General features: G+C 35.0%; 2 protein-coding genes across 10 annotated transcripts; both read left to right on the top strand.

The window, feature by feature from the left end:
• The first annotated feature begins 1,669 nt into the window (after positions 1-1,669).
• Positions 1,670-12,327, top strand: LOC111389599. 9 transcript variants are annotated; one of them, XM_023014544.1, is made up of 13 exons: positions 1,670-3,620; positions 3,706-3,777; positions 3,967-4,841; positions 6,039-6,236; positions 6,328-6,400; positions 6,528-6,577; positions 7,433-7,600; positions 9,541-9,635; positions 10,635-10,714; positions 10,812-10,879; positions 10,981-11,093; positions 11,718-11,776; positions 11,991-12,327. In XM_023014544.1, exons 7-13 carry the CDS (start codon positions 7,480-7,482, stop codon positions 12,295-12,297), a joined length of 843 nt encoding a protein of 280 aa, XP_022870312.1. In that variant the 5' UTR covers positions 1,670-3,620; positions 3,706-3,777; positions 3,967-4,841; positions 6,039-6,236; positions 6,328-6,400; positions 6,528-6,577; positions 7,433-7,479; the 3' UTR covers positions 12,298-12,327. The 9 variants fall into 9 exon arrangements, with proteins under 9 accessions (XP_022870312.1, XP_022870340.1, XP_022870301.1 ...); XM_023014572.1 differs by adding an exon at positions 8,868-8,874 and having other exon boundaries at positions 6,039-6,400; XM_023014533.1 differs by having other exon boundaries at positions 3,967-4,054; positions 4,696-4,841; positions 6,039-6,577.
• On the top strand, positions 4,368-6,122 carry LOC111379815 (BTB/POZ domain-containing protein DOT3-like). Its single transcript, XM_023003252.1, has 3 exons — positions 4,368-4,841; positions 4,990-5,082; positions 6,039-6,122. Exons 1-3 carry the CDS (start codon positions 4,368-4,370, stop codon positions 6,120-6,122), a joined length of 651 nt encoding a protein of 216 aa, XP_022859020.1.
• Positions 12,328-12,356: the final 29 nt, after the last annotated feature.

Here is a 12,356-nt window from a genome sequence, read left to right as displayed (position 1 = left end):
CAGGGAACGATATTTATTAATTCAACAGTATGGAGAACACAAAACAGATTAGCAATACTGCTTCTATGTTACTCTCTACAAACTGACCAGAGGAACCTCGTATTTATAGGCTAACCCTAGAAGAGTCTTAAAAAGCAAGAAAATATATTACAATTAGGATACCCAATTTCAACATGATTTTGTTTCCTTATTCAACTTAGTTTCATTAAACCCTAAGTTAATATTCTCCCAATCCAAGTTGAATACACCTCTTCAAAAGACTCATATTTGAGTCATACTCCTAACAGAAGCTTGACCTGATGAGCTTGGCTTCATCCTCGACGCATTAACTTCCTTATGTACTCAACCTCATTCTGATGGGCTAGGCCTCATCCTAGACATATTCTCGTTCCCATGACTAACTCTCAACAACCTATTAAGCTCGGGTATGGCTTATGTGTCATAAAACTGTTTATGAACATTCAAATTATTTTTTATTCACATATTTTGAAGTACCTACAAGTATACTCACTTAACCTTCGATGATTTTTATCTATTTATAATTTGAATTGTGTATAAACAGTAAACACTTTCCAACACATGTTCTAAATCTTCAGAGTGGACTAATCCTCGAAAACCTAACTTAACCCTTAGAGGTTTAGCGTTATCCTCATCCCTTTGAAATCATCTTTCATCTTTTGGACACATCAACATCTTAATATGCCTCATCATTTTATAGCATAGTCCTCATTTTATTTTTATTTTTATTTTTTTTAAATTCAATTTTTTTAGCATATTTTGATAGAAGTGAATGAAATATGTCGTTGAAAAGTTAAAAAAAAAAAATTGACTTTCATAAAATGCGTGGTTAAAATGAATTCTAAAAAAACAATGGCCAACTAGGGAAATAATATCTTAGTGTGCAAGTACAAATAGACATCACAATAGTATAAATTTGAAGTTAAGCCATACTATACGGATAAAAAATAGATTTTTAATAGATTTTGATAAAAGTTGTAAAATGTATGATTAAAAAATTAATAAAAACTGTGGATTCAATAAAATGTGCTATTGACAATGAATTATAAGAAATGAGGCCAACTAAATTCTACATTAAAAGACGGAGCTTCAGTGTGTTATATCATTATTTAACCCCAGTTTAGTGCTGTTTATGTAAATTTCTATAAAGATTATGAACTCCATGAAATGAAAGTTACCATTCATTCTTAGAATGTCCACAGCTTGTTAGTCGTGTCCCACGTTAAAACGAGTCCACAAACAAACGAAACCTGCTCCCAGGGCACATCTCCAAGCGGTAAAAGGGGAAGGTAGAGAAATCCAGCTTTACTTGAGGTTATTGCGTCAAGGGTTCGAATCCTGAAATATGGATTTGGCTCTTGGGTAAGTGCAAATGTACAAGCAGCCTTCCACCCTATACCCTTGGAGGCATAACCTGCGATTTACTTCTCTCACGTTGTTTCAGAGTAGGGGTGGTGGGGGACTCTTAAGATTAGGGTTAACATTTTTTCACAAACAAACGGAACCTGCTACACTTACGGAATCCGTCAGGCGTCAGATTACTCAATCGCGAGCCCCAGCTTAATTATTATTTTCATGTGGGACCGACCCCAACGACCCCTGTTAAGAAATTGCTCTTTCCCAAACAAAAACACAGATGGATTGATTGAAAAGTAAAGAGAAAATTTTAGAAAATTTCAAAATTCTGAATACCCCGCAACGGTCTCTTGTTCAATTTTCCGATTCCCTGGGCAAATGCAGAAGACCCTACAATTCATATTCCAACCTCTCATCTCAGATCCCATTCTACTCTTCAATTCAAACGGGAATATGATTCATTCGTCCCTGAGCCTTCAACACCCAGTGTTTTCGCCGCACTGTTCTCACAATTGCCCCTCACAGAAGCACCGCATACAGAAAACAATTCTGTGTTCCAGAAACAAGAGAACGAGACATGGGTTTGAAAGATCAACAAAGCTCGCGCTCCAGTCAGCTTATATTATTGCTTCGAAATCTGGGATTTTACCGGAGCCATTGGAGTTACTGTTGAGAGAATTCGGAGGTGGGAATAGAGGGGGTAATGGAGGAGGATTTAGACCCTGGAATGGATTTGGATGGGGAGCTTTCGATGGATCGAAAAAGAGAAGGAAATCGATATTGGGAATTTTAGGTATTTTAGTAATTTTGGGTGTTGGGCTGTGGTTAGTTTTGGGTAAAGATTTGGTTATAGATGGTGATGTTTTCTTCGGAAGCTTGGGTTTAGTTTTATTTGGGTTTTCAATAAATGGGTGGAAAAGAGGAGCTAAAGATTGGATTTTGGGGTTTTGTTGCTGTGCTGTTTTGATGGGTTTTTTGTGCAAGAAAGAAAATCTTGAGGGATGTGTTAGGTATTTTAGGACTATGAAGCTGAATAGAAGAAGAAAATGGAGAGTATTCTGAGGAACCACTATTTTTGTTTTTGTTAAAAATTTTGGTGACTATGAATTTTTATTATTTCTTTATGTTTGTGAAATTTGCACTTTGTTTCAAGAGAAGGATTTTTATGTTTTTGGTTTTTGCGGTGTTGGTTTTGTGCATGAATTTAAATTTGTGTCCATGCTTAATATCTTAGAAGTATTAAGCTTTCTAAATTATTGATAACAAGGGATGTTGCAAGAAATAAGTAAGGTGCAACAAATTGTCTGAATAATAATCAAATCAATTTACACTTTTTTTTTTTTTCGTCAATTGAACAATAGAATAGGTGCTGGCATTCTTTCATCAACAGTCATACGTGCTGGCATGATCCAGACGTACAAATTGGTTTGGTTCACACTTTTTTGGTACAAAAAAAGTCACTTTTTCGAATCATGAGGAAACCCTAGTACACTTTCAATATAGTGAAAACTTGGATCACTAAGTGGGTATAGCACTTAAATTCATGTTGAACCATTATAAAACTTTGTCTGCTTTGCTCGTATTCTGATTGCTTTTTGTTTATTATTGCTCTCGGAAGGAGGGATTAGGACTTAATCCAGAACAATAGAGCAGTTTCATTTCAATATTTTATGTTCTCAGCTTTTCTAAATATAATGCCTTAATGGTATGTTTAATAGGAAGGATTTGATAGTATTGGTTAGAATTGAAGAAGAATAGTCCTGTGTACCAAACACGCACCAGGTGTTTTTACAGTATGAATGTTGTTCAAATCAACAATAGAAATGGAGCCACATTGATTGTATGTCCTGGACTGTTGTCTGAAAATCACAAAGAAGTGTTGTTGTCCCAACCATTATTGATCATAGCAAAAAAGGCAATAGTCCCAATCTACTTTGTGCTTTACAATCATCGGATAAAAGGCTGAAAGTGATGTGTCATCCTTAGAAATGTAGAATCTCTTATATAAACTGATCCATTGTATGTGTCTATTTGAGATTGTGTGTCACCCAACAGTGTCCAAAAAACTTTGAAAACTTATACTACTACTCATCTCTGAATGAGAAGGCAGTGATGGATGTGAAAAGTATTGAAAGGGTATATCCAGTTACTGGATCAATATGTGTCAAAAAACTCAATAACTGTATAATATTTGCAGCCAGTGTGGATATGGTTGCAAAATCTATAGAGAGGAGAAACAACAACTGGTAATTATTTAATACCACTTCAATATTTTCTTGCTTTGGTACATGTGTTTGTTCATGGCATTTGGTTAATAACCATCTCATGTAGGTTCATCCAGACTAAAGTTCCAAATGATTTGATCATACAAATTGAAGAAAAGAGGGTTCTCACGTGCATAAGGTGCACTTCATCGATTTTTCCTCCTAAATTGGTTATTGCATTTCATTACCATATTTTAAATAAAAAATTCAAAATATGAAAGTTCTGTGTTAGTCCCCCACCCTTATTTAGATACTTCTTGATTTGTGGTTAATTTAATATTATATTCTTTCGTTACCCTGTGGTCTCAAGAAGTGGTTTTACAAACAGAATGGTATTTCAGAATCGTGGATGTGGCAATCTCAGTCTCCAGATTGATGAACTCCCTGGTGGAAGCAAAATGTTTTTAGTTTGGAAGGTCAATCTTACAGCATCAAATGTTACTCCACTTTATTGTGCCGCTCACTTCTTTGAAATGAGTGATGATCTTGACCAAGGAAATCTGATTTCGAAAACTGAGTCCTTTTTGAGTTATATTATCGTTTCATCATGGAAGGATACATTTAGAATTTTTAAAAGCTGCGAATCCATCTCTTCTTGGGAAAGAGACTTGCAAATATTGAAATGACGCTCTGAAACAATTGCTTGGGAAATCTGTATGAATGTAAATGCAAATAGCAGTGAGGAAAATGAAGTGTATTTGAAATATTTTGCCTGAAAGCATAAATCACATGGATGCTGACAATTTATCAGATCACTGTTGGTTCGAAGATCTTTCATTTCTTCGAATAGATCACTTCATTGAAGTAATAGAATCAATTAAAAGGAGAAAGATTCAGCCTAATCTTGTAGGTTCTTGTATTGCTCACTGGACAGTTAAGTGGTTTTCTGGAATCACATTGCGGCACAACAATCGAAATCAGAAAAATCTGACCGTGCAAATGCATAAATTTTCGACTGAATGTCTGATTAAGATACTGCCTGCTGAAAGAAATTCAGTTTCCTGCAATTTTATACCTCATTTTTTAAAGGCAGCTCATATCATGAAAATTGATTCAGATTTGCTACACAAGCTCGAAAGAAGAAAAGCTATCATGCTTGAAAGCTGTAAAGTTACATATCTTTTAGATAAGAGTGGTGTCACTCTTTTTTTGACATGGTCATTATTACTAAAGCGGTCGACGCTTATGTTTCCTTTACTTCAGGTAATCCCTTGCAAAGAATGTATTCCCTTTATAGAGCTATAGACATGTACCTTAAGATATGCAAACTCTTTGCTTAGAAATTTTGTTCAAATTGTTGACTTAAACATGAGTAATCATATTTCTCAATTATTTTCCTTTTCAATGATAGAGTTTAGTACAAATCCATAGTGCAGATTATTCAAAGGAGGCAAAGCTCCTTGGTTTCAAGTACCATCACCGCCCATTTATTAAAACTGTGCATGTGTCTGTGCTTGATGAAAATTGAATCCGGTGTGCATATTTGGGGCATGTTTAATACTAAATTTAAATAAATAAAAGTGTCCATTTTCTAGCAGCTTAATTTTTTAGATGAGGTGGTTCGCATGTGAAATTATTGTAATTAGGGTTGGGCAAATTTCTCGAACCGAACCGATCCGAACCCGACGGTTCTTGTCAAATTAAATACCCGAACGGGTATCTAAATTGAGAACCGACGGGTACGGTTCGATTCTCGGTTCTAGACCAAGAACCGAAGAACCGAATAAGAATCGAATCTTTCTCATTTTTTTTTTATATTGAGTAAATGAAATTATTTTAATTTTAATTTTTTCTAAACGAATTAACAAATTAATGATTTCTAAATCCAAATTTTTGGCCCAATAATTTGTTTCATTTCTAATTTTTTAATTTTTGGCCAAATTACCTATTTTATTGTTTCATTTCTTAGCCAAACAAAATCAAATCCACTAAATAACCCTAAACACCTACAATAAAGTGCATAACATTGTCTCAACACTCGCACTCACTCTCGCAGTCTCGCTAATATTCCAAAACCTATACAATCGTCGGCCGACACTCTGACCTCCGATCGAAGCCGTGACTTTCGTCGACTGAAGCTTTGATCGTAGCGATCATTTGAACAAGGTAGTTTACCGATATCTGACATTCCAAAACCATTGAATGTATCATTAGTCGTATTTATATAACGTTGTTATAAATGTTAAAAAATTTAATTATAGTACAGAACCGAACGGAACCGAACCGAACCGAATGGAACCGAACCCGAACGGTTCCATAATTATATTTGGACCCGACGGTTCCATTTACTAGATACCCGAAAAGTTTGGTTCGGTTCGGTTCTAAAGAGAACCGAACCGAACCGACCCGCGCCCACCTCTAATTGTAATCTAGCTTATGTTTTTGCTATTAACCGTACAGGCACATCCTAACCTGACAGAAGAAAAAGGAAATGTATTATGGGTGCTGGAATACCATAAACTATCCCAAGATGCACGCCAGTGAACTTTAGCACTCAGTTTATGCTTCTTGAACAAGTTGATATGTCAAGATCTTTCATGGCTGCTGCATCGAATAACCAGAGAACAAAACCAGAGGCAATTCTGCGAGTTTGTAAAGGTACGGGGAGGGATGGATAAGCTCCCAGAAAGAAATAAAGTTAATTAAAGAAGACGTTATGATGTTGAAATTTCAAGTTGGTGAATTGCAGCTACGTAAGGTGGAGCTCCAAAAGCATATGAATGCAGGGGTGATTTTACCTGGATGGTTCTGCGCGTGATAACGTAATTGAACAATTTCTTCACTTCTGATCTGCTTGCAAGGCTTAGAACAAAAGGAACTCCTCTTTCTCGAATGCAATGAAATATGAATTTACTGCTGTATGTTTACTTCGTTATCTTGGATTAACAGGAGGAGTGCTGTTGTATATGTTGATTGATGGAACAAGATTGTGCTATGAGGTGAATCCATAAATGCAGCCTAGAATTGTTTTTCTGTTATCTTGCACCCTGTTCTTCCGTGGCAATTTACACTCTTACTGTGCTGCGGTTCATCATCTTTTCTTTGATTCTGTAATATATGAAAATCCTTGAACAAAGCCATTACAGAATCCTCTGTACCTACTCGGTTCAACATTTTCAAATCTGGGGGAGTCGAGCAACAGCTCGATAGCAGCTAAATCCCATAAATATTTAATCACCATACATTTTCTTAAATATTAAATTATGCCACCAAGCTGACGTTCTCACTTTCACTTTGTCCACCACTGCTTCTAAGGTCGGACACTCGATTACCCATGTATTTTTACATCCACAACTTTGGCTTTGCACCGTTCATCTTTAGCGCAAAAGCGCTCAATTAGTAAACTATTATGCACTCTTTCAAGGATTGTTGCTTCTAGACAAATCTTCTTTTTGTGTTTGAGTCGAATATGTCAAATATACATTTTATCTTCTCAATTTCATACTGTCACCTGTCAATGGCAATGGTTTAGCAAAAACAATACTCCTTGAATTAAAACCTCAACAAAGACTATAACTTATATTTTAGTTTTTCTCCTACTTCTGATTAAAAACCCAATTAGTCCCTGAGATAAAAAAAAATTGTTGTAAATTAATCCTTATACTTAAGTATTAGTTTCTGATCTGTCCTTGTATTAGAAAATCCATTAATTCATCCAAGGTCATTGACAAAAGGACGGATGTGAAATGAATATTAAAGTTTAAGGATCAATTCAAAACATTTTTGAGTTCAATAATAATTTTGAAATAAGTGCAAAAGTTCGAGGACTAATCAATATTTTCAAATATCATCAGGATGTAGAATTAATCCACAGTGAAAGCAGTGCCTTCTTCTCTCGCTAATGATGGCTGAAGATGAAAGAAGCAGGGTGGAACCAGAAAGCAGTTCTTCTCCCAACCCGAACCCGTGCCCCATTTGCCTCGGACCCATCACTCAAGATTCCTATTTGGACCAGTGTTTTCGTAAGTCCATTCTCTTTCTACCAATTTTATTTTTGGTTTGAAGTGTAGATGCTAAGAAGCTCCGTTTCTTTGTGAAACTGATAATCTTGCATCTTTTAATTTATTGGCCGTCGGGCCGGATTCTGGGCTTATGTGACGATTGCTTAAGTATTATGAAGTTATGGGAATTCACTGAGGATAAATTGCGGTCGAGGGAATATAGACTGAGAAGGATGACGTATGGAAGAGGACGCATAACAGCAATATGACTTGCTAGGGGGAACACTATGTAGTAATCATCTGTAATTAGTTGATGAAATGGAAAAAAATAATAATAGCACAAGGGATTTATTATGATGATAGAGAAAGAATAAGAAAGTAAGGTAGAATTTGGATTTTTTAAATTGTGTGTGTCATGATTAATTCAATTGAATTTTAAATGAATTTGACTGAGACCTTCTTACTAGTTCTTATCAAAAATGGCTGAAGTAAAATGAAAAGGATTCCAATTTCGTATTACTGGAAAAGAAGTAAAAGTTTATGAGCTGATGAAATTTAATGCATTATATATAGCGATCAACGATATATATATATATATAGAGACACACACACACACATCAGTTTGAAAGATTTAGTTTTTTGTCATTTTACACCGCGGATAATTGACTTGTTGCAACAATTAATAAGTTTTGAGCATTTTGAATGGATCCTGGACTTCCGGGGAGAATACCATCATACCTAGGATAGTCACTTATCATGTTTGGTTTTGAAGTAAATGATTGCAGAGACTGGGGAAAGGGACAATTTTGAATCGGTTTTCTTTCCTTGTGATGTCAACTTATTTGATTTCCCGTATTTAATTGGATGCGAAAGGAAAATCAAGATCTCCCCCTTTTTTTCAGTGAAAGCTAGGATCCAGACTAAGCCTTAATGTTATGTTCCAATATACTTCCATACCTGGAGCATAGCTTTCTGTTGTTATGCCTTTCGTTAATAAAATAACATAGAACAATTTTTGTTGATCTCTTTTAGAGGGTGAACTGTGGTGGAATGACGCTGGATTTTGTTAATAAAGGTAAATCAAACATTGAAACAAGTTAAGGGTTGTAGAGAAGCTTGAAACATTTTACATTAAGTTTGAACTAAAGAGCTACAGTAACAGTATGCTGTGGCAGAAGCAAAAGAGGAAAAGTTTCCAAAATATTGTTCGTTTTTGCTTATCCCTACTGGTTTTCAAACTATTTTTTGTTCTATTCTCTTGGTAAAAATGGAACAACTCTGTTTGCAGGAACAAGGTGAAGAAGATTTATTCTATGCTCCATAAGTACCAATTTACAGTGGGCACTTACAGGGAGTATCCCATTTCCCATTACCTACAAGTAGAGAGCCGGGTATAGCGATGACAAGTAAAATACAGAAAAAGATGAGCATCCTCTAATAGGTTTTTAATTAAGCAAATAAAATATCCTTCCAGTCAAATAAGAGCACAACCCGCTTTTTAGATACCGAAACCTCCAATTAGTTTCTTGAATATTTGAAGATGTAACCAACTCCGTCATATAAACATAGGACCTAATTACATCAGGACAGGAACTTCCTAATCTGAAAACTGAAAGAAACGAAACAGCAGACCAAGAGAACCTCCTACAATTTAGCAACTATCATCAACTTTGATGACCGATAGAATTTGGAACAGTCCTCCCATTAAACCCAAAAATAATAAATATTACCCTGCATGTCTCGATGTTTTTGAAGTTCTATGTATTAACTCTGTAGATAAAGAGTAGAAAAGCTGTCAAGTTTAGCTAAATATGAGTTGTTCAATGTGTCTGTTCTTCCATATGGCTGGATGTAAGATAGCATTTGCTAGTGTAATTGTTGTTTTACATTAATATTGGAAGATACATGTCCGAGAAATGAATTATTAGCATCTTAAAAATTGTTTATGCATCATTTTGCAGATAAATTTTGCTTTAATTGCATTGTAAGATGGACCAATATAATCGCTAGCAAGCACTCTTGTGGACCTTCATCCGTGAAGTGCCCTCTGTGCAAGGTTTGCTTTATCATTTTTTGTTTCATCTAATGTATGTTTAAGTTGATGAAGCTACTGAACTGATAAATAATTTTGCTCTTGTCCGTGGCTTGAATATTTTTAAAAAAATTAGCTATCTTGCCACTTATCCATTAAACAATAAATTGTTTGAAGTTTCTTTTACAATGAACTATCATTGTTGAAGAAATTATAGTTGTTTGATGGTATTAAGCCTTTGTTTGAGCCCCATTTTGTTTAAAAATAGATTTTGTAATAGTAATTTTTTCCCCCGGATAATGTGTGGTTAAAAAGTAAGAATATGTTTTGGGTTTACTCGTAAAATTATTTTGTTTGGGAGAATGTGTGGTTGAAAATAAGTTTGGAGAAAAATGAGTTTTATAATAATGGGGCTCAAACAAGGGCTAAATAAATGCAATGGAAGTTCATCTATGGTTCTTATAACAAGAAGCTCATAAAGAATTAGAAGGTATTCTTTTTCATTTAGTAGGACCCAAAGGGGACGAGAGGATCAATTTGCAGTATAGATTTATCTTTGTTCCTGTAAAGTGCTAACTTGATTATTTTTAATTATGATGTCAATCAATTAATAACTAATTTATTTTGTCTTCCTAAAAGTACTGTAAATAATACTTCTTACTTTGTTTATAACATTACATGTGATGTCCAATAACCCTTCTGGTACAGTAATGTACACCTTTCCTTCGCCAAAAATTGGTCTTGAGAACGTGCCGAATTTTATATGGACACAAATGATATGCCAGTTGGTGAAATGCTCCGTGATATATTTATTTTTATGGATTAAAAGGAGGGTAAATCGTAAGAAAACAAATTCAAGTGGAAAGAGCACCAATTCTCTTCTTGGTTGCTGATTCACTTCTATACCCCCAAAAGTAATTGAATTTGTTTCTAGTGTAGAATTAACATCCAATAGCATCTAATCCGTTTATAGTTTCTCTGATCTCTTTGACTATATTGAGATTTTTATGCATCTGGTTGCAGACCGAAAACCTATCTATTGTATACGGATTTGATGGAAGTTCATTTCAACGGCATTATGTTAATAGGGATTTAAGGAATAGGTATTGCAGTTCTCTAGACATTGTTCTTTATCTTGAGGCTTTATCTGAAAACATTTGTCATCGTCCCACTTTTGTTTTCTTAAATCATATTTTTAAGTAAACTCTTCAGCGAGTTCTTTTCAGAAGCTCACCGGTATAGATTGAAATGCTACTACACTGAACCAGGTATCGTACTGCTAATTGGATTTGATAAAATGGCCTTTCTAGTTTTTCTCCTAGTACACCCAAGTTTTCTGATTCTTTTCTAAAAAAATATGAGGTTACAGGAAACTTAGCTGATAAAGTAAAAGTGTCAAGTTACTGGAAGTCACACAAGTATCGTCAGCAGAATCGTTGGCTACATGATTGGTTGAGAAGGGAAATTCAGGCTGTAACTCAGGTTCAATTGTTTCTCTCCTTGTTTCATTTCACTTTTCATTGATGTTGTCTACAGAAATCAATTTCTGGGGATTGATCAAAATTGGAAGTCATTATCCTAGGATAATCTATTGTGAATATGATTTATCAAAATTTGAAGTCATTATCCTAGGATAATCTATTGTGAATATGCACGTTGCATCTTAATGGTTACATCACAGCGAAAAATCAAGTAACTTGAAGTAGGTATCCTAGATAAAATTTACAAATAATTGTGATTCTTTCTACCCTAAACTTGTCCATCCCCTGGTCCGCAGGCATGCGCATAGATTCTTTCTACTCTTACAATTAACTATGGTCCTTCAGTTCAAACCTACGAGAAAATTTATTCATTTGCGCAGATTGCTAAATCTCTTATTTTCCATCTTTAGGTGGTGCAGATCTTTCAAGATTTCCTTTGTTTTACTGGATTTCTGTGAATTTACAATTATTCATTTAGTGACTTTGTTTTACCCCAGAACACATTCTGTTCCTTGTCATCTTCAAGAAGTGAAAATTGAAATGCTTTGCCTTTGCAATTGAGCCATGACGAATTAGTAACCGATTTCTTATATGTTCTAGAATTTGTTCTCTGATTCATATGCAGGAGGAAGATGTAGATATTATTGTTCATCACATATTTGGTGTGATCGACTCTTTCAGAAGGTAAAATCCTTGCTATTTTCAGATTCTACCTCAAATATAATAATTGGTAGCTTATCGGAGTAAAAGTTGCATGTCAGTTTGACTTAAATACTTGTTCTGCTCTTTACACTATATTTGACTGGAAAAGTCAAAAGAATTCATGTATTTATACGAAGTGAGGTAAGGGGATAATAGTTTAGCATTTTCGGGATTTCATGTGTATAAAATGTTGCAGAGATGCAGTAAAACATTCCAAGATTTCTACTGAGACGAAGCAAGAAGAGTTCAAATTGTTGGTTTCTCAGGCAGTCAGACCTTTCTTGATGGGTAGATCGGATAGGTTTGTGTACGAGTTAGAACTATTTCTGGCATCAGGATTGAAAATTGATGCCTTTGATAGAGTTTATATCAAGCATTTGGGTTGGAATATTCCTGAAATAAGCAAGGGGGAGGAGGAGGAGGAAGAGCCAGATGGAACTCATGAACATGAACCTTCAATTCCATATTTGTACATCCTTGATCAAGATTCTGATGATAATTGAGTATTTGCTTTGTAATCTTTAGTTCAAATCTCTCCTCTCTCTCTCTCTCTCCCCCNGAC

The sequence above is a fragment of the Olea europaea genome, chromosome 3 (assembly GCF_002742605.1).
Source record: "Olea europaea var. sylvestris chromosome 3, O_europaea_v1, whole genome shotgun sequence".
In the NCBI taxonomy this organism is placed as follows: Eukaryota; Viridiplantae; Streptophyta; class Magnoliopsida; order Lamiales; family Oleaceae; genus Olea; species Olea europaea.
This window is presented reverse-complemented; position numbering and strand designations above follow the sequence as displayed.

Excerpts from the sequence above, each read along its gene's own strand:
- LOC111379815 (XM_023003252.1), top strand. The coding sequence starts at position 4,368 with ATGGATGCTGACAATTTATCAGATCACTGTTGGTTCGAAGATCTTTCA. Across the intron at positions 4,842-4,989 it reads TTATGTTTCCTTTACTTCAG|AGTTTAGTACAAATCCATAG; the intron begins GTAATCCCTTGC and ends TTTCAATGATAG. Across the intron at positions 5,083-6,038 it reads CATTTATTAAAACTGTGCAT|GCACATCCTAACCTGACAGA; the intron begins GTGTCTGTGCTT and ends TTAACCGTACAG.
- LOC111389599 (XM_023014550.1), top strand. The coding sequence starts at position 7,480 with ATGATGGCTGAAGATGAAAGAAGCAGGGTGGAACCAGAAAGCAGTTCT. Across the intron at positions 9,636-10,634 it reads TGAAGTGCCCTCTGTGCAAG|ACCGAAAACCTATCTATTGT; the intron begins GTTTGCTTTATC and ends ATCTGGTTGCAG. Across the intron at positions 10,715-10,811 it reads AATAGGGATTTAAGGAATAG|TAAACTCTTCAGCGAGTTCT; the intron begins GTATTGCAGTTC and ends CATATTTTTAAG.